This window comes from Nycticebus coucang, chromosome 21 (genome assembly GCF_027406575.1).
Source record: "Nycticebus coucang isolate mNycCou1 chromosome 21, mNycCou1.pri, whole genome shotgun sequence".
NCBI lineage: Eukaryota > Metazoa > Chordata > Mammalia > Primates > Lorisidae > Nycticebus > Nycticebus coucang.
This window is the reverse complement of record NC_069800.1, coordinates 29270363-29292050: the sequence shown is the minus strand read 5'-3', so window position 1 is coordinate 29292050 and position 21688 is coordinate 29270363. Positions and strand designations below refer to the sequence as shown.

The window sequence follows — 21688 nt, the reverse complement described above, 5'->3', positions numbered from 1 at the left end:
ACATTCCTGGACTTCGTTTCCTAAATGAGAAAGTTTCTATCAATAAAGCATCTCTCTCTCTCTCACACACACACAGAGTTAAGGAGAAAAGGGGAGAGGAACCTTCTTTCTTCCTTAGGAAATGAACCTTTGCTTCGCTTAGAATCGCCTTTCTATCTCAAAAGCACAACTTAACCGTTGGCCCGGACTGACTTCAAGATCAGCTCGCTGCAAACTCTCAGGCGCGGCGAGTTTTCTCCCGAGAGCTCTCACTCCAAGCCTCTCAACCATGCTCTTCTCTGCTGGTAAATAGTAATTGTCTTTTGGAAAAGCTGGTTTGTGGCGGGCGCTGGAGAGCTCCAGCTGGAGCGGAAAGCTGTAGGTTGGCTCTACGATGCCTCCCAAGGGCCCCCTTTCCCCAGCCGGTTAAGATCCAAAGTCAGTCCCGGGCTTGTGCCCAAGTTCCCCGTACGGCTCCCGGACACCCCTGCAACCGGGGCACCGGGCATGCTCAGAGGGCGCGCGGGAGGCAGGCGTTGGCTGCAGTGGGGCACAGGAGCCAGGAGGTGCCGCTGCGTCCCCGCTTCCTGGAGCCTGACCCAGCGCGCAAAGTTGGGCAGGGAGCCGCGGGGGAAGGAAGGACCGAGCGAGCGAGGGTGGCGAGGAAGGGGGGAGGAGGGAGGAGGGGAAGGAGCGGAGGTGGGGGGGGGCGCCGCCGGGCGTGTGTCACTCGCTCTCTCCCTCTGTGTACAGAGGATGTGCTGAATGGTGCGCTTTGAGGCGGCGGCGGAGGAGGAGCAGGATCCGGCGGCAGCTGGCAGCCTAGGCTCCCGGCGCGGCTTCGCTTCGTCTTCCGAGGCTCCTCGCCCGCCGCGGGCTCCCGACCCCGAGTCCCGCCCGGGGCATGGCCCGGCTCTGCGCCCCGGAGCGCCCCGCCTGCTGAGAGGCGCCGGTAGGAGGTGTGGAGGCCGGGAGGCCGGGGAGGTCGGCGAGGGGACAGAGGCGAGCGCCTGCGGAGCAGAGAAAGGAGCCCGCGCCCCGCGTGCCGTCCCTGCTGCGCTCGCCCGGGCCGCCCGGAGCCCCGATGAGCCCAGATGGCCGGGGCTCAACCCGGAGTGCACGCCTTGCAACTCAAGCCCGTGTGCGTGTCCGACAACCTCAAGAAGGGCACCAAATTCGTCAAGTGGGATGATGTAAGTACTGGGGCGGCCCGGCCCGGGGCGCTGGCGCGGGCACCCGGCGGGGCGGGCGGCATGGGGGTGGGGCGAGGGGCGCGTTATGCAATGGGCGCCCCGGGAGCGAGCAGGGCTGCTCGGGGGCGCACAGGTTGGCATATGCCAAGGCAGATGGCCAAGGGCAGGAGCTTTGCGCGCGCTCCTATATCCTCGAGGTTTACTAGTTGACATCCTTTCTGGGTCTGTCAAGCGCCCCCTGAGGGTCTTAAATCTTTTGCAGGAGGGCAGGCTTTACCTGGTGATGGGTCCTGAGAGTTTGGAAAGTGGGGAGTGTAAAGTTGGACCAGCTGGAAAGCGCCGGGTGCGAACCAGACGCGCCCTTTCTCCTACCGCAGACGCACCCCCAGCCCCGTTACTTGTTTTTTTTTTTTTTTTTTTTTTTTGCCCCCTTTCATGAAGGAACTGGTCTCGAAGACCAAAACTGTTTAGTGATTGCTAACCCTCCTAGCGCTGTTGTGGGAGCCCACGTGACAGAGGGCACAGCAGTCCAGCCGACAGGTGGTCGTTGACACCAAACTTCAGTGCCTGGCTCCGGAGTGAAGTGAGGGGCCCTGAGAAGGGCTGGGGAGGGGAAGACACCCGAGGAGGGTTGATGAGCAGAAGAGGACGCCTGGAGGGGTCTAGAGGGCTCAGAGGGCCTGTATGCAAATAGAGAGGGCTAGGTTTTGAAAACTGAGCTGACTGGAGTCTTTTGCTTGAAATGGACACAGGACACTCCCTCAAGATTTACCTTTACCTTTGCGAGGTAGGTCAGAGACTAGCCCAGCACCAGAGTCTCCAGGGCTTCAGCTGCAGTCTAGACCCTAGTACTTCAAATGACTTCTCCCTCCCTCCATGCCAGTTGCCTTCAAAACACTTAAGATTAGTAATCGCCCTGAAAAATTTGACTCTTTGGTGGGAGAACATTATGGTATCAATTTTATGTCCCAGGTGTCATTCAAAAGGTTTGATGAGAACAGCCCACTGAAATAAACCCCAGCTGCCAGGCTCTAAGGACTAATACATCTCTTAATCATGAGGAATTATAGGAGAAAGAGGCGTTTTTCTTGCTGAAAAGATTTTCCACCTAGTAAATTATAGCCTGTTATCCTCTAGGGTATTTTTCTTTAATCTTTTTAAGCCATTTTCCAGTGTCTGAAAACAATTTAAATATTCCAGGTAGCGAATCCAATTACTTAGCCGAGTGTGTCTGTGTCTGTATTCTGTCCAGCTGGAGTGCAAAGGGAACTTGGAGTATAAGCTTCAGCTTCCTTGAAAGCAAGTGCCAATTATTAAATGCTGTAGGCAAGGGTATAAGCATGCATCTTTTTTTACCATGGATTTCAGACTTTTTTTCTTTTAGTCCCGGTCTAATTGGACCGGTTGTTTTTGTAAATAAAATAGAATCTAAATAAGAAATTCAGACACAGATAAAATGCTTTGTCTCAAAGGGAGAAACAGGAAAATATAATTTGACAACCAACATACTGCCCATCTTGAGATCCTTGACTGACTAGAGAGTTACTGTGATGATAAATTGCCCAAGAAAGAGAGCCAAGGGCAGAGGGAAAAGAGAGAAAGAGACTTAGCAGAATAAGAAAGGGAGTTTCAGCATAAGCTCTGGGTTCCTGTACAGTGATGATTTTAAACCATGTTTTAAACAATTCTCCGTAATTTCTTGTTTGGGAGAAATTAGCCAATACCACTTTGAGAGTGAATGTCTTCTACGAAAACACATTTTGATATATACCAAGGCAGATGATTTTTATTATCTGCATTTATGAAATAAATATAATTCTTGCTCACTTATTGGTACCAGCCCTAGACTAGAAGAAAGTAGACAAAATACTGTAACAGACCTTACATGCTGAGCAGAGGAGACAAAAATGATCAAAAGCCCTGATGAATGGTGCTTTGAGTGTAATGGAGGGGCCAGTCCCTTCTCGACCTTTTGAGTAAGATCAAGTGTAAGAATGGAGAGGCCACGGGTCAAAAACTGGCCAAAGAAGATGAGAAGAACTCGCTGTGAGCAGCGCAGCCCGCTGCGCATTTCTGAAGCAGCCTATGGGAAGGATGTAGGGCGCACATTAAGGAGAAGACCAGTAGAATCGTTAAGAAAGAAAACCTGGACTGCACCCAGGAGGCAGGTCATCTGGAACAGGGTGATCTGTCCCACAGGTTATTTGGCTGTCTTGGTTTCCATGGTGATCTGTGGACTACCAGGGAACCAGCATTTCTCAGTCGCCTTTATCCTCCTGAGGCATCACTCCCTTACTCTTCCGTATGTACCCATCCAGAGTTAAGCAGTTATCTGCCTATTGATTACGAGAGCTAGATCTTGAGTCAAAGGCCTGGATTTACCTGCTAGTTCTCTTACCATAAGCTCTGTGACTTTAGGTAAATCACTTAGCTTCTCTGAACTTATTGCCGCTGCTTGTGCAAAACTGTTAATGCTTCACTCCCTGTTTCAGCTAGTAGTTTGGAGGAGCCAGTAGGATAAAGCAGCACTTCTCACAGCTGAGTGTGTATCTGAGCCATCTGGAGGGCTTGGTAACACTCAGGTTGCTGGGTCCCACCCTCTGGTTCTGATGAGCAAGGTCTGGGGTGGGGCTTGATTATCTGCATTTATTATATAACCTGGGTGATGTTTCTGCTGCTGGTCTGGGGAAACCACACTGTGAAAACCACTGGGATATGACATAAAAAGGAACTTGGAAGGTATGACAGATAGCACAATCTCCTTGGCCTATCTAAATTTTCCCTGGTTTGTGAATTTAATTTTATCTCCCTGTTTTCATTTTGAGAAATTTCATCTGATATTTTACCTTACCACCTAGGAGGTAGGAAGCCCTGACCGACATCATCATGGACAATCATTTTAGGTCTTCTAGAATGTTTTATGAGGTATCCCTGATAGCCAGATTGGCTTAACTCACATTCACACATTTCTTTTGAATTGTTTTAATGCAGTGAAAAAAAATTTTTTTTTTTATTTTCATCTGCTTCTGGGGGATTACTAAAAAGGGAAAGAAAAGAAAGATGTTTGAGAGGCCACCTACTCTGACTTTATGTCTTTGAGCAGGGGAAGCTGCTGTGTCTTTCCACTCAGCACTTACTTGCTTTGGAAAATCCTTGCTGCCCCATTAGCTTGTGTAGAAGAGTAAATGCTATAAACAACCTAAAAATCTCTCAAATCTCTGTTCTCACTTGAGGGGGGTTGGAATATTTTAATGTTTTAAAACTAATAGTGGCGTATGTAGCCTGAACATTAATACTGAAACGGTCCCCTAGAACTTGGCAAAGAGATAAAGGACTGACTTACTCTGGGTACCTCTTTTATTAATGATATTAAAAATGCCACTTTATATACTTGCTTTATTGTGAATTTATGTGTTATCAGGTTCTGGTGATGGGAGGTGGGTGTTTTGGGAGAATTCTGGTGGGATTGGTGGTAAAAGGAGAATTACTTTCTCCATCTAAGCTAGGGAGCTTGGGAGATTGTGAGACTGGCCCCTGTCTGGTCTGGGCCTTGTTCTATATTGGACAGAACATGGAGGGGAAGAGGAAAAACTAAAAACTATAAAACAGACCCCCCTCCCCAGCCCCTGAGTCACCCTGTTTTCCATGCCCAAGAACCCTATGCCTTTGTTCCCAAACTTCCAGGGAATGGAAGGGTTTTCTTTCTTTCTTTCCTTCCTTTCCTTTTCTCTTCTCTCTTCTCTCCTCTCCCCTCCCCTCCCCTCCCCTCCCCTCCCCTCCCCTCTCCTCTTCTCTTCTCTTTTCTTTCTTTTTTTTACTCTCACCTTCCAAATTCAGATCTTACTGTGACAAGTTATTTAATATATCCCATCTCAGTTTCTCAACTGTAATGTACAAATTCCTTCCCTCACAGAATAGCTGTTATGGTTAAATGAACAAATGCGTAGGCATTGTTTTGTCACAGTGCCTGACATGCTAAGGACCCTCAATTCAACATCTTTGACAAGTTACTGCCCCCAGTTCTAAGAGGGACATGAAGTGTATCAGAGTGCTCAGTGTGCATTATGACTCTTTTATTCTACAAGTGGGAAAATCCAGATCTTACTTACATTCCTTTTAATGTTTGTGTTGATTTTATAATTTGGAGGGGGCAAGATCAGCTTTTTTACCCCTTTTAAAATTTTTAGGTGTTTCAGACCAATTGGATCTCCATAATTCCAAGCAGGCCCCACTTTTCTTTTCTTTTCTTTTCTTTTTTTTTTTTTGAGACAGAGCCTCACTATGTCGCCTTGGGTAGAGTGTCGTGGTGTCACAGCTCACAGCAACCTCCAACTCCTGGGCTTAAGCGATTATCTTGTCTCAGCCTCCCAAGTGGCTGGGACTACAGGCGCCCACCACAACACCTGGCTATTTTTTGGTTGTAGTTGTTACCATCCTTGTGACAACTTAACATCATCCTTAACAAGCCCAGGCTGGATTCAAACCCGCCAGCTCCGGTGTATGTGGCCGAGCCAGGACCCACTTTTCTAAAGCAAGTCCATTTACAGATCATGTCAAAGTTTTATTTCTACTTAACTTCTCTCTCTTTCTCTATAGCATGTGTATATATCTGCATGTTTATACACACACACACACACCTGTAGTCTCACATTGTACATCATGTCTTGGATAACGTAACATTTGAAGGTCATACTTGCTAGGCTAAGTGGTTTGATAGGAAGTCTGAGGAAGCTCAGAGATTTGAATTTGCATTAATGTTCTGTGGATTTGGAACAAGTAATTCCCCTCCTTACCACTGTCCCCACCCAAGTACATCACAGTGAAAACAGGTAACCAAAAAATTAGTATATTGCACATTTCTCAGAATCCTACATGAAAACTTGGTTACGATTTTTGCATTTTGTGGAATCTGTAGTTAGTTTCCAAAGAATGACAAGAAAATAATAACAGGATGGCACTTTTTTTTTTTTTTTTTGAGACAAAGTCTCACTCTGCCACCGTGGGTAGAGTGCCATGGCATCATAGCTCACGGTGACCTCAAACTCTTGGGCTTAAGTGATTCTCTAGCCCTAGCCTCCCGAGTAGCTGGGACGACAGGCCCACACCACAATGCCTGGTTAGTTTTTCTGTTTTTAGTAGAGATGGGAGGGGCTCTCACTCTTGCTCAGGCTGGTCTTGAACTCCAGAAATCAAGGGATCCACCTGCCTCAGCCTCCCAGAGTGCTAGGATTACAGCCGTGAGCCACTGTGCCTGGCCTACAAGATGAAACTTTTAAGATGAATGAGGGAGCAGAGGTGATGGTGGGGATGTAGCAGCATTCACTGTGGAGAGGGTATGGGAAGCAGGAAAGAAACAGCCCGGAGTTGGGAGCCATTTGGTATAGATTGGGGCCCCCACAGAGTACCAGGCAGATTTTAGACTAGAAGGCTACTAGGTGCCTTCTAAAGTGCCCCTAACTATAGCCAGATATTTCCATTTATCTTGTCCAAAGAGGCTGTGAATTTCTCATTGAAAGTCAGCAATTACTATAAGTGTAAGAATGTAACTTTTTTCAAGTGAGTCAATGAAGCTATTTTAAGGCTTTTCTTTATTAGCAAGTAATATGCATATTGCAAAATACACAAACCATATGTCTACCTGGATCGATTGTCACAAAGTGAATACTCCCTTGTTACCAGCTCTAGATCAGCACCCAGGAGTCCTCAGCACTCTCTTCCTGTCCCTGTACCTCCGTCCAAGGGTAACCCTGAGTCCTGATTTTAACTTCACGGATTAGTCTGCCTTGTTTTTAATCTAATAAAGCTTTTTTTTAGTTTGAATGAAAACTAAACAAAATGTCTTCAACCGAAAGCACACTTTTATTAGGGCTAAATTGACCCTCTAGAGCAGTGATTTTCAACTGGGGCACCACAGTACACTGGTGTGCCGTGAGAGGATCTTAGGTATGTTGTGAAAAATTTTAAAGATTATAAATTAAAATATTTTCTAAAGAAGTTCCAAGAACAGTAAGTATCTTTTTATTTTTACTTTTTTTTTTAATTTTTGATCAGCATAATTTAAGTATGCCGTGGAAGTTTAACTATAGGTTCAAGTGTGCTGTGAGGTAAAAAGGGTTGAAAAACACTGCTGTAGAATAATAACAGCAAAACTTTGGGGCCTGGATTAGGTCCTTATCTGTCCTAAAGTGAAATCTGGCAAGTGTAGCAGGTATATAAATGCCCCAAGAAGGAAACAGTTAAACAGCAGGTATATAAATGCCCCAAGAAGGAAACAATTAAACAAAGTGCTAGTAATTTAGGGAGAAATGTAATGCCCACAGGCTGTTATTGACATAGCAAAGCAGACGGGTATAGTGTTATTGCTAGAATATATTTTTTTCTCACGGGTTTTTCTCTCTTATCTTGCCTGACACTGATATTTCATGCCTATGGTACATTAGGATAATTTGCTCAGGCTATTAGCTTCCCTTGAAAGTTCAGCCTATCAATAAATAGCTTCAAATTATATTTACCTGCATTGATATTTAAATGGGACAGGAACATTTTGCTTTTTCATGTTGAACTTGGTAACCCATAGTTAAATGTTTCCTTATCAGAATTGTTTCATGTTATCATGAACAAGAAGTACCAGGAGAGAGTAGAATGGGATTGATTGTGTATTGTTGACTAAGACTGTGGGTCTCCATTTAAATAACCAATCCATGGTAACTGAAAACATTAGTGTTCCTGTTACCCAAGCTAATAGGAGGTTTGTGCCACCTCTCAGATGGTATCATAAATCCCAGATGCTCTTATTTCACAATCTATTCCATCTAATCCTTGTTCTGTCTATTCCATGTCCCATCCCCTAATCAAAGGCATGTGCCCCTGTCAGTATCAAAAAAAAAACTAGAGACATATGTCTAAGGTCATTTGCATTAGCAGAAATAAGATATTAAAAGTTATAGTCTCTATGAGTCTTTTTGGTTTCCCTCTGATATCATTAATGTCTAATATTTGATTTATTTGCTTTACTATGTCTTAACTAAGTTTTGAAAATTTTTCCTTTAATTTTATTGTGAAAAAATTGTTCAGATGTATCTATTAATCATTCACTAAATCTATATCAGGGAACTGAATTATTATGAATTGGGAAACTATTATAATTAGGAAAACCTAGGTATTTAGTATTAAAACAAAATTAACAGCATCCTACATCTGTTTTTCATTTCAAGGGCTTTGCTCACACTGTTTGGTTAATATTTTTTGCTTCTTTTTTTTTGTTGTTAAATTGCATTGATGTTTTATGAGCAAGTTCAGGGAAAATGGGTGACTTAGCAAAGGAAATACCCGAAATAGTCATTGTGGCTATCAATGCATAACATTGGTAACCTGGAAGAACAAAAGACTGTTTTGCTGTTTTAAAAAAATTCCAAATTTTCTTTGGAATTTCTCTATGAAATAGATAAAGGAAAGTTAATTGTGATCCATTTTACACAAGAGACCACATGAGCTCAAAATGCTGGAAGACCTCAGTGCAAATCAGTCATTGGTTTGGTGGATAGAAAAAAAATTACCGATGTTAACCATGGTGCTTCTCAGGTGTGCTGTGCTGGATGTGGCCGAATCTCACTCAGCCTTCATTCCTACATCCTTTCACTAGGACTCCTCATTATACAAAGTCTGGACATGTAAAGGCACATTTACCTGCCTCCCTTGAGGCTGCTATCCTGGCTGAAACTGAAATTCCACCAAATAGGTGCATATACATAAGATCCAGAGGGTGAAATGTAAAGAAACGACTTACTGCATCTTCTGGGCAATTTCTACAGATACCTGAGATATTAAAAGAGTTGGCATCTCCTGTAGTTAGCATATCCATCACCGCAAGTATTTATTATCATTTATCTGTGTTGCAAATATTCAAATTCTTCTATCTCTTTGAAATATACAATAATTTATACAGAGTGTCCTAAAAGTCACCCAAAAAGTCACCGTACATAGAGAGGGTAGGAAATCGTAGCTAAACGTACCTTTATTTACAAAATATTAGCTACACAATTTTATAGAGAGGTGGCCAACATGTGGAGAACATTTTGTAAGTATTTTGTAAATTTTTTTAATGAATATTTTGCAATATATAGTAAATAAAAGTCCATCTAGCTGCCATTTCCCACTTTCCCTGTGTAGGGTGACTGTTAGGATACCTCCTAGTTCTTTGCTGTTTCCAGGAAACAAGGGTGGCAGTGGCCACTCCCTGTTCTCACTTTATGTTTCTTTGTCTTCAGTGAAACTGACTTGTTTGGGACCCCTGGAGTTCTTTCTTGATTTCTTGCCTCCCAGGATGTTGTGGAGACATAGCTCTTTTGAAGGATCAGTGTTGCAGTGCTGTGGGGTCATTCATGGAGACCTAAAGCAGCCTAAAGCCTGCTTCTCCAGTCCTTCCAGTGATCCTGTCACGTGTTTAACTACCTGTATTCAGTCTCTGTTTCTTGAAAATTCCCTAGAAGTTTTTGTTTCCTGTCCCAAACCCTGCCCAGTATGGTCTTTTCTGGTTCTGGGAGCTAAACATCCTATGGAATTTTTTCCTTCAATACTAAGTTCAGTAAAATGGAGTTTTGCTATAATATTGCCTCTGGAATTCATTGTCAAGAATGACATTGAATTCAGGCACTTATACTTGTTATTTATTTACCTTTATCTCCATTCAATTTTCAAGACGACCTTGGGTGGTAGGAAAAAGCATTCTTCTTTTCCATTTTACATAGAGGTAAATAGAGGCTAGTTACTTGTGATTTGTCCAAGGACATATGACTAGTCAGAGCCAGAATCTGGCTCTGGGCATTCTGGTTCAATCAGAGTCTTTTCCAGTCAACAGTGACATCCCCTAATAGGATCTGTTTGGTATTGATAACAAAAAACTTTTCACAGAGCCTAAATGATTACAGTTGAAAGAGATTCATTGACTTTTCCAAATAATCTTTCTGACTTTATGATTCATACAAATGAAGCTTAGATTTCTACAAACTTATCCTTTTTTGCTTAGTGTCTTCAAAATAGTTTTTGTAGTCTATATGCAAAGTGCACTTTTGTCTACACTATGTAAGATGTGTGCATCTGGGAAAAACTTCACTGCTGCTTTAAGGTGCAGAAAACAGCATGTGCTCTAGTCTTTACAGTAACTCTTCATTGATTGGGGAATATAGAAATATGGATATGGAAAGAGAGTTATTAGGGAATGGTGTTTAAACAAAGGTCTTTTTTTCATTGCCTAATAAGTGAGACTTTGGTATCTAGCAAGACTCATCACATCTGCTACTCTTCCTTTTTTCTGTTCCCTAAACACTTGCAAATGTTGTCTTTTTCTGGACTCCTATTAAGGCTGGTCTAATGGCTTATCACAGAAATCATGGATGAGGGAAGATTGGGCATAACGGTAGGCACAAAGGAAGGATACAGGGCGAGTCCTCTGCTCCTAACTAAGATGTATAATGGCTTGGAATGAAAAGTGGCATCAATTTGAGAGGTCAGATCCAGATTACGTGAGAAGGAAGGTGGCCAGGCCTTGCCTATATTACAATTAGAACAGGGCTTCTGGAGGGCAATAGTTTTATGTTATCTGTTGTCTTTCCCTAGGGGAGAGCCTAGGCCTGGCACTGGGGCCCAGGTGGTTGCTGGTGCTCCCAGAGTGTTTGTGGGATGCAGTGTATCTAACTCACACTGGGCTCACTCCAGGCTCGCACACAGCTGTGTGTGAGCCTGGAGGCAGAGCTAGAGAGTGGCCTTGCTCCCCTTGGACCTTCCTGCCTGCCCTTTGCGGTGACATGCAGTGTTGATGGCAAAGCCCTGCTTTGTGTCTTCCCATTCCATCTGAAATCTCCTTGAGTCCTGAGGGACTCCGTGGCCTTTTTAGATGTGGCTTCTCCACATGAGTTTTAGAAGGAAAGTGTTTATTGGTAATGTAGAGCTGATTGTTGTCACGGCCCCGATTTCATTTACATATCATGTTCTAAATGTGGCCGTTGGTTCCTGTTTTTGGAACAAGATGCTTATACATGCACCCAGGTATTGCAAGAAAAAAATAGCCAATAAAAAAATAAAGAAGCGTTCAGAGTGATAGAACAAAAAATGGATCACAGTGAAAACCTTCCATCACAATTCTGATTCATAGAGAGAAAAATGAGTATGTGTACTTTATTGCTAAAATGAGAAAAATCACAAGTAAAAGATATGGTGCTGAAATTTTACTTATAATAAAACTTCCACCTACATTATCCCCTCTGCACAAAGGCAATGGATGTCAAAGGGACACTATTCTTGACTTCCTCCCTTCCTTGCTCCTGGTTTGATGTACGTGGAGCCCCTTGCATTCTTCCAGCTGCCCTTCTGCTCCCAGAGAAAGCCCCTTTGCATTTATTTTCTGGAGCTCATCCTTCCTGGCCTGTCTGAATCCTGGCTTCAGTGTTGTCTGAGACCACCCACTTCTCTTTTGGCATTATCTGTGTAGTTCCCCCTCTGTTGAAGCTCTTGTAAGAACATGTCAATATGTCTTCACTCATAAAAATCCCAGCATAAACACCAACATGATGCCCCCAGCCCTCTTTATGTACTGCACCTGCCCTCATCATCTGGGTTCCTTAGGGAGTGTAACTTACACTCACTGTCGCCCTGTCCTCGCCTCCCACCCACTCCTTCTCAGCCCCCCATGGCCTTTTTCTGCTTTTACCACTGACTGCTTTGGAAATTCTCTTGCCTAGACTGGCATTTTATAGAATCTCTCTTGTTGAATTTTATCCTTCAGGGGCAGTATTCTTCCACCCATCTGTTCATTCACTCAATATTCTTACTTTAAAAATGCATCGATACCTCTTCAAATCTAGACCTTGGGCTAGTGTTGTGGATTTGGCAGGCCTGCCCTCATGGCGTTTGTGCTTTGTTGGGGAGGACAGATGCTATGATAGTTTCATTGGAACTGTGCTGAGATGCTATAGAAAAGAAAAGAAAAAGTACAAGTGAATGTGAGGAAGCATGGAGGCTTCCCTGGAAAATTCTTCTCTTTTTTTTTAGACAACATCTCATTCTGTTGCCCTGGGCAGAATGCTGTGGCATCATCATAGCTCACGGCAACCTCAAACTTCAAACTGTTGGACTCAAACAATCCTCTTGCCTCGGACTCCCAAATAGCTGTAACTATAGGCACCTGTCACTATGCCTGCCTAGTTTTTCTGTTTTAGTAGAGGCTGGCCTGGAACTCCTGAGCTCAAGCAATCCACCTGCCTCAGCCTCTCAGACTGCTAGGATTACAGGCATGAGTCACCGTGCCCAGCTGGAAAATTCTGTTTATTCAAAGACATGAGTTGTAAGTAGGATTTAGGCCAACATGAGCAGAGGGAGGGTAGGGGGCAGAGGAACACCAGGTATGGGCATTCCAAAGAGGAAAGGAATGTGGGACCTTGAAAGTCAGAAGTGGAATAAGCAAGTGAAGAGGGAGGCCCAGATAATGCTCAACGAAGGCAGGGGCTGAAGGGTACAGCTTAGGCCCCTGCAAAAGTTTAGATTTATAAGTCAACAGGAAATCATTAAAGCCATGTGTTTAACCCTGACAGTGTTGAAACTTGGGACCCAGTAATTCTTTGTTGTGGGGTCTGGCGTGTGTATTGTAGGACATGAACAGTATCCTTGGGCTTTATGCACTCAATATCAGTAGCAGTTTCCACTGATGATAACCAGAATTCACCACCAAACTCCCCTGGTGTATGAAATTTCCTCCAGTTGAGAACCACTACTTAAAATGACATGCGGTGCTCTTAATTGATTTTAAAAGTATCAGGCCCCTTCTCTCTCTCTCTCTCTCTGTCACACACACACACACACAGCCCCTAAGCACATGGAAAGATGTTCAACACCATTAGTCATCAGAAAAAGGCAAATTAAACCCACAATAAGATGCCACTTCCTACTGGCTGGAGCTCTTATCTTGCTGAAATTATGGGTTTTCTCATCTGATGTCCCCACTAAGCAAGGAGCACCTGGTGTGATAGGGAAGATGGCCTTGCTTCCTAATAGAGTATCTGAAGTAGCTGGCATGGTGTTTGAAGAACTGTGCTTCCTACTTTTCCTTACCTTGTGCTAAAAGGAATTTTGCTGCTTTTTTGGTGAAAGGCGAGACTCTTAATGGTGCTTTCTCTCCACTGTTTTGCTTCCTCTATTCTGGACCTTCATAACCTCCTCTGCTTTTCTTTACTTTGGGAAATTTGGACTGGACAGACCTCTGGAGAAAAATGTTCTCTAATTCTGATGCCCATGGAAGGTTTACCTCACTGATCTTAATCCAGCACTCTAGACCCAAGATGCCCCTTAGTAGGTTTTTATTTCATAGTCTGCTGTGTTTGAATGGCATCACACATGATTTTCTGTGACCCCTAGAACTCATTCCCCCCTGCACAGTTGGTTTTCCTCCACTACGTATATACAGAGTGTCCATCAAGTTGTCTGTGTTCAATTGCACAGTAACTTGATGGACGCTCTCTGCTCACTGTATTTGAGTTTAGTGCTCCCTGCTGCAAGTCTTAGGCAATCCCTATGAAACATCATTTATTCTTTTTCCTGGTTGATTCTGTAACATTTATCAGTTTAGAAGTCCATGTCCCTATTCATGTGTGTTCACTAATAATAGCACAAGAACATGAGAATCACTGTGTGTTTGGAATTGTGGTCAGGCCTCGGCCAACAGACGTTCTGACAGTGGTGCTGAAGAAGGTGTTGGGAATCTGTGGACTGGTCCTTGACATTAGCCTTGAGATTTAATGTTATATTTTACTAGGGATGTCATAACAAAGGACCACAGATTGGATGCCTTAAATTTATTTTCTCATGGGACTAGAGGCTTGAAGTCACAGATGAAAGTGTCAGCGGGGTTGCTTCCTTCCTGGGGCTGCGAGGGAGGGACCTGTTGCAGGCTGCTCTTCTTGGCTGGTCGGAAGGCTGGCTTCTCCATGCGCCTTCACATTCTCTGCCTTCTGTACATGTCTGTGTACAAATTTCCTCTTCTTAATACTGGTCATACCAGATCAGGGCCCACCCTGGAGACCTCCTTTTCTTTTGATCACATCTTTAATGACCTTATGTCCAAATAACGTCATATTTTGAGGTATTGGGATTTCAGTGTATGGATTCTTGGGTGGGGGCACAGTCAGTTCTATAATATACCTCAACCTAGTGAAGCATAGCTCAGAAGGCGGCAGCTTGATGGCTCTATTTATTTAGCTGTTTGAAGGGCTGACACTTAGAGGAGCAACTAGATTTATTTTGTGCTACTTAAATGTTAAAAATTAGATGGTTGCTGCATACCATGGAGAAAAACCAAAGCTGACTAGAATTGTCTGACAAAAGAACCAAGATTACTTTGTGAGAAAGATTTGCCTATTAAAGAGTGTCCACATAAAAGTTTGGAGTATTACTGCCTAACAGAAATGTCATGTGAGCCACACAGGACGTGTTTACATTTTTCTAGGAGCTACATTAAAACAAGTAAAAAAAAAAAAAAAAAAGCAAATGGAATTAATTTTAATAATGTATTTTATTTAACCAGGTACATGAATTTTGACATGCAATTCGTATCAAAAATATTATTAGTGAGCAATTTTATATTCTTGTTTTCATTCTTCATCTTTAATGTTGAAGATGCCCATTTTAATCTTGGTAAGACGTAGCCACATTTCAAATCCCCATAGGCACAGGGATCCAAGTGCATTCTCAGTGGGGTCCAAGGCAATGAAAAGTTCTTGGAGAACAAAAATATCTTTTTTTTTTTTTGTAGAGACAGAGTCTCACTTTATGGCCCTCAGTAGAGTGCCGTGGCCTCACACAGCTCACAGCAACTCCTGGGCTTAAGCGATTCTCTTGCCTCAGCCTCCCTAGTAGCTGGGACTACAGGCGCCTGCCACAACACCCAGCTACAAAAATATCTTCTTACTCTAATTTTTTCTGTTGTATAAGGCACAGACACACATATAGTATATAAACAGATATTCAGGATATCTATAATATTAACATTTTATGGAGGATGATTAGGAATATAAAGGTCTCAAAGGGTTCCTTAGTGGACCAAGAATGGAAAAATTATGAAAAGCACTGCTATTAAGCATGTTCTTAAAGTTTTAATTTCCAAGGCTGGGATTTCTTGGGCAAGTTAAATTAGCCCGAGCCTTGATCTATTTATTTGTACAATGGAAATAATTACAATGTTTATCTCTTATGTTATTATTAAAGGAGAATGTCCAAGTGAACCTCCCCACAGTGACTGGCTCAGAGCAAGTGTTGAGGATGTATCTATAATTATTCTTCTAGGGATTCCAGCATTAGAATGGAGTGGGGATGACTAGTATCTTTGTCATTCCCCCCCCAGTTTCTTTAGGGTTCTTCATTGATTTATATCAGTGTGTCCATGAACAAACCATTACAATAAAGAGGTATAGGACTTTGTTAATGTTGATCCCAGTTGACACGTTTTTTTCTTTTTTTATTAAATCATAGCTGTGTACATTAATGCATTTTTGGGGTACAATGTGCTGGTTTTATATACAATTCGAAATACTTCAATCAAACTGGTTAACATAGGCTTCACTGCACTTTCTTAATTACTGTGTTAAGACATTTATACTCTACACTTTGTAGATTAAATTTTTGTCATTGTTTTGAATGTTGGAGGTTTTGTTACAGCCCTTTGCTTTCTTCCTTGACCATTCTTTATTTGATCTATAGACTGTTCAGAGATTGATGTAAATTGCAAAACAAAAGCTTCTTTTTTTTTTTTTGTAGAGACAGAGTCTCACTGTACCGCCCTCGGGTAGAGTGCCATGGCGTCACACGGCTCACAGCAACCTCTAACTCTTGGGCTTACGCGATTCTCTTGCCTCAGCCTCCCGAGCAGCTGGGACTACAGGCGCCCGCCACAACGTCCGGCTATTTTTTGGTTGCAGTTTGGCCGGGGCTGGGTTTGAACCCGCCACCCTCGGCATATGGGGCCGGCGCCCTACTCACTGAGCCACAGGCGCCGCCCACAGAAGATTCTTAATTATTCTATTAGTCTTCACTCTTTGTGATACAGGGATGAGAATAAAATGGTTTCTATCAAATAAAGGGGTCTAAATCGAAATTTACCCTATATTATCCTCTACTACTAACCTAAGACAGGTATGTTTATTACTGTTTTCTCTCTTTTTTAAGGCAGATGTTTTTTGGAAAAAAATATCTTCTAACTTTAAATAAGTAAATTAAAGTTGAGTTCTCAGGTAGAGGCAATGTACTTACAAGATAAGAGTTTTGCCTACATTCTAAACTCACAAGTGCTTCTTGGAGGTTTACATCATGGTATTCCTGACCCAAAGCCTTGCCCAGTACAGGGAGGCCCACATCAGTGATTTTCAACATGTGGGTCCTGGAACAGTAGCCATTTGCCTCATTGTGATTCTGTCCCAGACCTTCTAAATGAGAGACTCCTAAAAAATGGCCCAGCAATTTGTTTTTTAACACTATCTCTCAGGAAATCTCATGTACCCAGAAGTATCAAAACTACCATCTTGTGGAACACACATCTTACAGATATTGCTGGGGAAATGAAGAATAAAAAGTAGAGCCTCGGAGAGTTGTCTTTATCATTGCGCAGTAAAATGTTCCCAGAGTCACAACCCATCTGTAGTTCCCTTGGAAATGAACAACGATTTTATATAAAATTTCAAACCTGGGCATATGTTCTGACAATTAAGAATATCTGAGATCTGGGTTGAGTGGCTACTTTGGGATGGGGAGAATTTAGATGATTGCAGGTATGTGGGAGGTGGGAAAAAAGGCGGGTGGAATTGAAAATGGAGACGCGTGTATTTCTGGGTCAGATCCTACTTTGCATGGCAAGAATGCCAAGTTCCAGCTGATCTTGGAATGTTTGAGGTGATTATGGAGAAAGCAGCCAGGGAGTTGAGATAAATGATCATTTATCAGAGAAACTGTGATCAGAAGAGAGAAGTCAAGAAAATACTGAACAAAGGAGCTTTAATTTTGAAGGAGGAGGAGGAGTAAGCTAGAAATAGCAGTATCTGAAACAAACTAGGAAGTCCAGGACAGGGTTCCAAAATATAAAATTCAAGCAATGTTGTTCTGCTCACTCAAATGTTTGATTGTCTGTGATCCTGGCAGGAAACTGCCACCAAGATTTTGATTAGAATTTTGTCAGATGGTCTGATAAAAGGAGGAGGAACTAACCTGAAAATAATAAGTTACAGCTGCAGTTAATTCCAAATTCATCTGGAAGTGAGATTGGGGGTTGTCTGCAGCTTGTCAGAAACTTTTATTTTGCCAACCTCTAGGGGAGTAGATGATAAAACAGGACTGAGAACATTACTGTGGTTTTTTTTTTTTTTTTTTTTTGAAATATTGCTGTGAACTGTGGTGCATGTAGTATGATAGAAGAAACCAATCTTTTTTAAATTATTCTTTCATCATATTATCAGCTTGGTTCCAAATGTCTTTTTTTTTGACATTTTAAAGTAATTTTGAAATTTTGAAATTCTAGAAGTTTCATGCAGCCACACAATTCTTGTGGAAGATATCTTTCAAACTGCACGTTCATTAATATATGTTAAGAAAATCAGGATAGAACAGGATGGCAGTTCCTCAGAAAATTAAACATTGTACTACCCTATGATCCAGCAATTCCACTTCTGAGTGTATACTGAAAAGAATCGAAAGCAGGGACTTAGAGCTATCGGCACTACCTATGTTCATAGGACATTCATGATAGCGGACAGGTGGAAACACACCTTCACACGTCCACTGATAGATGAATTTGTAAACACAACATGGTACACAAATGGAATATTATTCAGCCTTAAGAAGGAAAGAGATATGACACACCCTACCACATAGATGAAATTTCATGACAATATGCTAAATTGAATAAAGATAACAAAGGGATAAGTCCTGTACAATTCCATTTACATGGCTACGTAAAGTAATCAAATTAAGTAAGAATGGTGTCTGTGGGGCTGAAGAAAGGAGGGCATGGGGCGTGTTTAATGCATATGAAGTGGTAGTTTGGGAAGATAACGGATTTCTGGAGATGGATGGTGATGTTGGTGTTGTAACATCATGAATGTATTTAATACCACTGAACTGTATATTTAAAAATGGTAAATTTTATGCTATGTCCATTTTATTACAATAAAAATAGAATGTCAGGATAAACTTCCATTTAATATTTTGATACATCTACATTTAAATATAATTCATTACATTAATAATAAACATTCTTGGGCAAGAAACACTTGTCTAGGTGCTTTACTAAAGTTATACTATTTAATTTTCAGAGCAACCCTCTAGGTGTTAGGATTATCCCTCCCTCACCTTTTTTGTAGTTTTGTAAAGTTGACGCATCAAGAAAGGACAGAGAGGACTTTGAACCCGAGAGGGCATCCTCCTCAGCCAGACTATCAAATTTAACATGTAGATGTAAACCATTAATACAACTCTGCCCAATAAGAAAGCCATCCCAAATTCCAAAATTTTGTCTGCAAGTTCTAATTTTCATTATAAATTCTTTTGATCAGATAGAAGACATGACATGTGATAGTTACAATGTATATGAAAAAGTTGGGGAAAAAACTGGCGATCTATGTCTCTCTACAAAATGCAATTCCTGTAAGGGCCTGAGTATTTCAGAATAAAAATCTATATCCAGTGACATGTACTTTCTTGTATGGTGTATTTTTATGAAAATTCTTAATAGAAATGAACAGATATTTGAGAAGTGTTTGATACTATAATTATAATGTGTGCAGTTTTGCTTTATGCTATGAATGCTTTAAACTCAGAAAACTATGATATTTTCATTTAGCCTATGAAATTTAAGTTTGCATATACATAGTATCTTTCTGAATAGGTAGAGGATGGCCATATTTATGGTTACCTTGGAAACTATGCCCAAATGCTGTTCTTGCTCTCTTTAATACAATTAAAAATAATTTTATGGTACAAATGTAATTTTAAATACTTTCCTTAGGTATCAATTTTAATTACTATTAATTATATAAAATATGTGATGATATTTGGCATTAAAATTATTTGGGAAGTTAAATATAGGTTTTTCATAGGAAACGTGTGAATACCACTGTAAATTTGCCTTAATCTATAAATGCATCACTGACTTTCTCCTTTATAAGTTATGTACAGATATTATACATATTGGGATAGTTGTGCAATATGGGATTATTGGGAAAGTGTCTCAGTTATGTAAATAGTAATTCTGTGAACTTAAATAATGCCGTATCAAATTTTTAGGGAATTTTTCTTAATAATTGACAAGTTTGGAGAATTCCTTAGCAATTATTAATTCTTAAATAACTCCTGGGTAGATTTTTTGATGGCGATGTATGTTAATACTCATATTTTTCTTACATTTCTAGGACTCAACTATTGTTACTCCAATTATTTTGAGGACTGACCCTCAGGGATTTTTCTTTTACTGGACTGATCAAAATAAGGTAAGAAATGAAACATATCTTTCTTACATTTTCCAGTTGTTTACTGCTTTGCAAAATATTTATTTGTTTTACTTGTATGAACATATCCATTTCACAGATGATCCTTTTCAATTTAAAGCTCTACTTTATTTAAAAGTTCTTCTTCAAAGTCCAAATGTCTTAGGATTTTTCAAGGACAATTACTTTGAAATATCAGATTTTTTAAAATCCTAGGCCACTTGGTATTTTTCTGTTCTGCTTAAGTTATTTATTAGGACAAAAACATGGGAATAAGAATTACATTTGGTTTAGAACATAATTAGCCAGAATTACTAATTTAAGTAATGCCCCACCCATAATGAAGTAAAATGATGACAAAATAACTTTGATCTCAATTACCATACCCTTGGCTTTTCCTTTTTCTCCCTTTTCCCCTGTGCTATTCCTTAAGGGCTCCCCCCAAATCAGCAGGAATTTGGCCTTGATAATTTGTTTATGTCAGAAAATCAGGAAAAAAAATTATTTAGCTTAATCCCACAGTTTTCAGGAATTTCTTCCTAAATTAGCTTCCTGCTCACAATACCATGAATTTGTATCTCATTTATTATGAAAACAATTGACAATTCTGTGTTGAATTTTTAAAAAGTAGAATATCTGCTGATCATAAGATATATCTGGAGTTTAATGGGCAGTTGGATAAGAATGTCCATAGAAAGTGGTTATTGTTTCAAGATCCACTTCCACAGTTCTACACTTGAACCTTAGAGGCCACAGAATATAGCATATTTTTATCCCCTAAATTCTGATCTATGGAGAGGTGGGATAGAATTTATTGTGAATGCAAAATACGTATTAAAACCAATATGCCGAGGGTGGCGAGTTCAAACCCAGCCCCGGCCAAACTACAACAGAAAAATAGCTGGGTGTTGTGGCGGGCGCCTGTAGTCCCAGCTACTTGGGAGGCTGAGTCAAGAGAATCACCTAAGCCCAAGGATTTGGAGGTTGCTGTGAGCTGTGTGACGCCATGGCACTCTACCGAGGGTGATAAGGTGAGACTCTGTCTCTACAAAAAAAAAAAAAAACCCAATAAAATAGCAATAGCATGACATTAGGATACCTGGGACCTCCACAGTTACCAATGAAGACCAACTGGTTAGCTCTTTCAAAATTCCTCATTAGACCTTGTATGCAAAGGTCCCTTGGCCAAGTATAGTGGTTCATGCCTAAAATCTCAACATTTTCGGAGACCAGGGTGAGAGGATCTCTTGAGGCCAGGAGTTTGAGACCAGCCTGGGCAATATAGTGAGACCCCATCTTTACAAAATATTAAAATAAAAAATGTAGTCAGGTGTGATATCTCATGCCTATTTCTAGCTACTCTGGAGGCTGAGGCAGGAAAATTGCTTGAGCCCAGGAGTTTGAGGCTGCAGTGAGCTACAACTGTGCTACTGTACTCCAGCCTGGGGGCCGAGGCCCCATCCCTGCAGTGTTTAGCCTCTCCTGCTGCTGCCTTGGGACAACCTCAGTTACAGCTATGAGGAGGAGTTTGGAACTGGCCTTCTACAATAGCATGGTGGGGACTATCCCAGGGGAAGCTTTTAGGGTGCTGGAAAATAATATCTGGTCCCAAGGCCAGTCCTGAATGAGTCTGTTTACACATCAAAAGGCAAATATCAGGTTTGTGGTCCTGAAGTTACTTTCTGAATATGTGTGCCCTGGAACCATCTGTGGACCCAGATGTGAGGGTAACCGCAGACCCTATGCTAATGTTAAAATTGTATTTGAGTCAAAGCTCATACTTAAGGTTCATGTTTAACTTTGGGTGTGTTAATCACTTTGGCTTAGACATTCTGTTTGGTTTCCTGCTGTTATGTGTAAAACAATGGCTGTAAGAGGTTTTTTTTTTTTTTTTTTTTTTGTTTTGTTTTTTTCCTCCTCATAAAGGCTATTTTTAGAACTGGTGAAGCTTCATTCATGAAAGATGTATTTATGACGCCTAGAGCATTTCTAAAGGTTGAATAT

General features: G+C 41.5%; 1 protein-coding gene across 3 annotated transcripts in view; it reads left to right on the top strand.

Moving 5' to 3' along the window:
- Positions 1–1035: 1035 nt before the first annotated feature.
- Positions 1036–21688, top strand: part of PLCB1 (phospholipase C beta 1) — a 922504-nt gene continuing 901851 nt past the window's right edge. For 2 of the 3 annotated variants that reach the window (XM_053573858.1, XM_053573859.1), the window contains exons 1-2: positions 1036–1172; positions 19610–19687. In XM_053573858.1, the coding sequence (XP_053429833.1) occupies positions 1074–1172; positions 19610–19687 (177 nt within the window). In that variant the 5' untranslated portion in view covers positions 1036–1073. The remainder of the gene's footprint in view (positions 1173–19609; positions 19688–21688) is intronic. The other variant, XM_053573860.1, reaches the window with a different exon arrangement.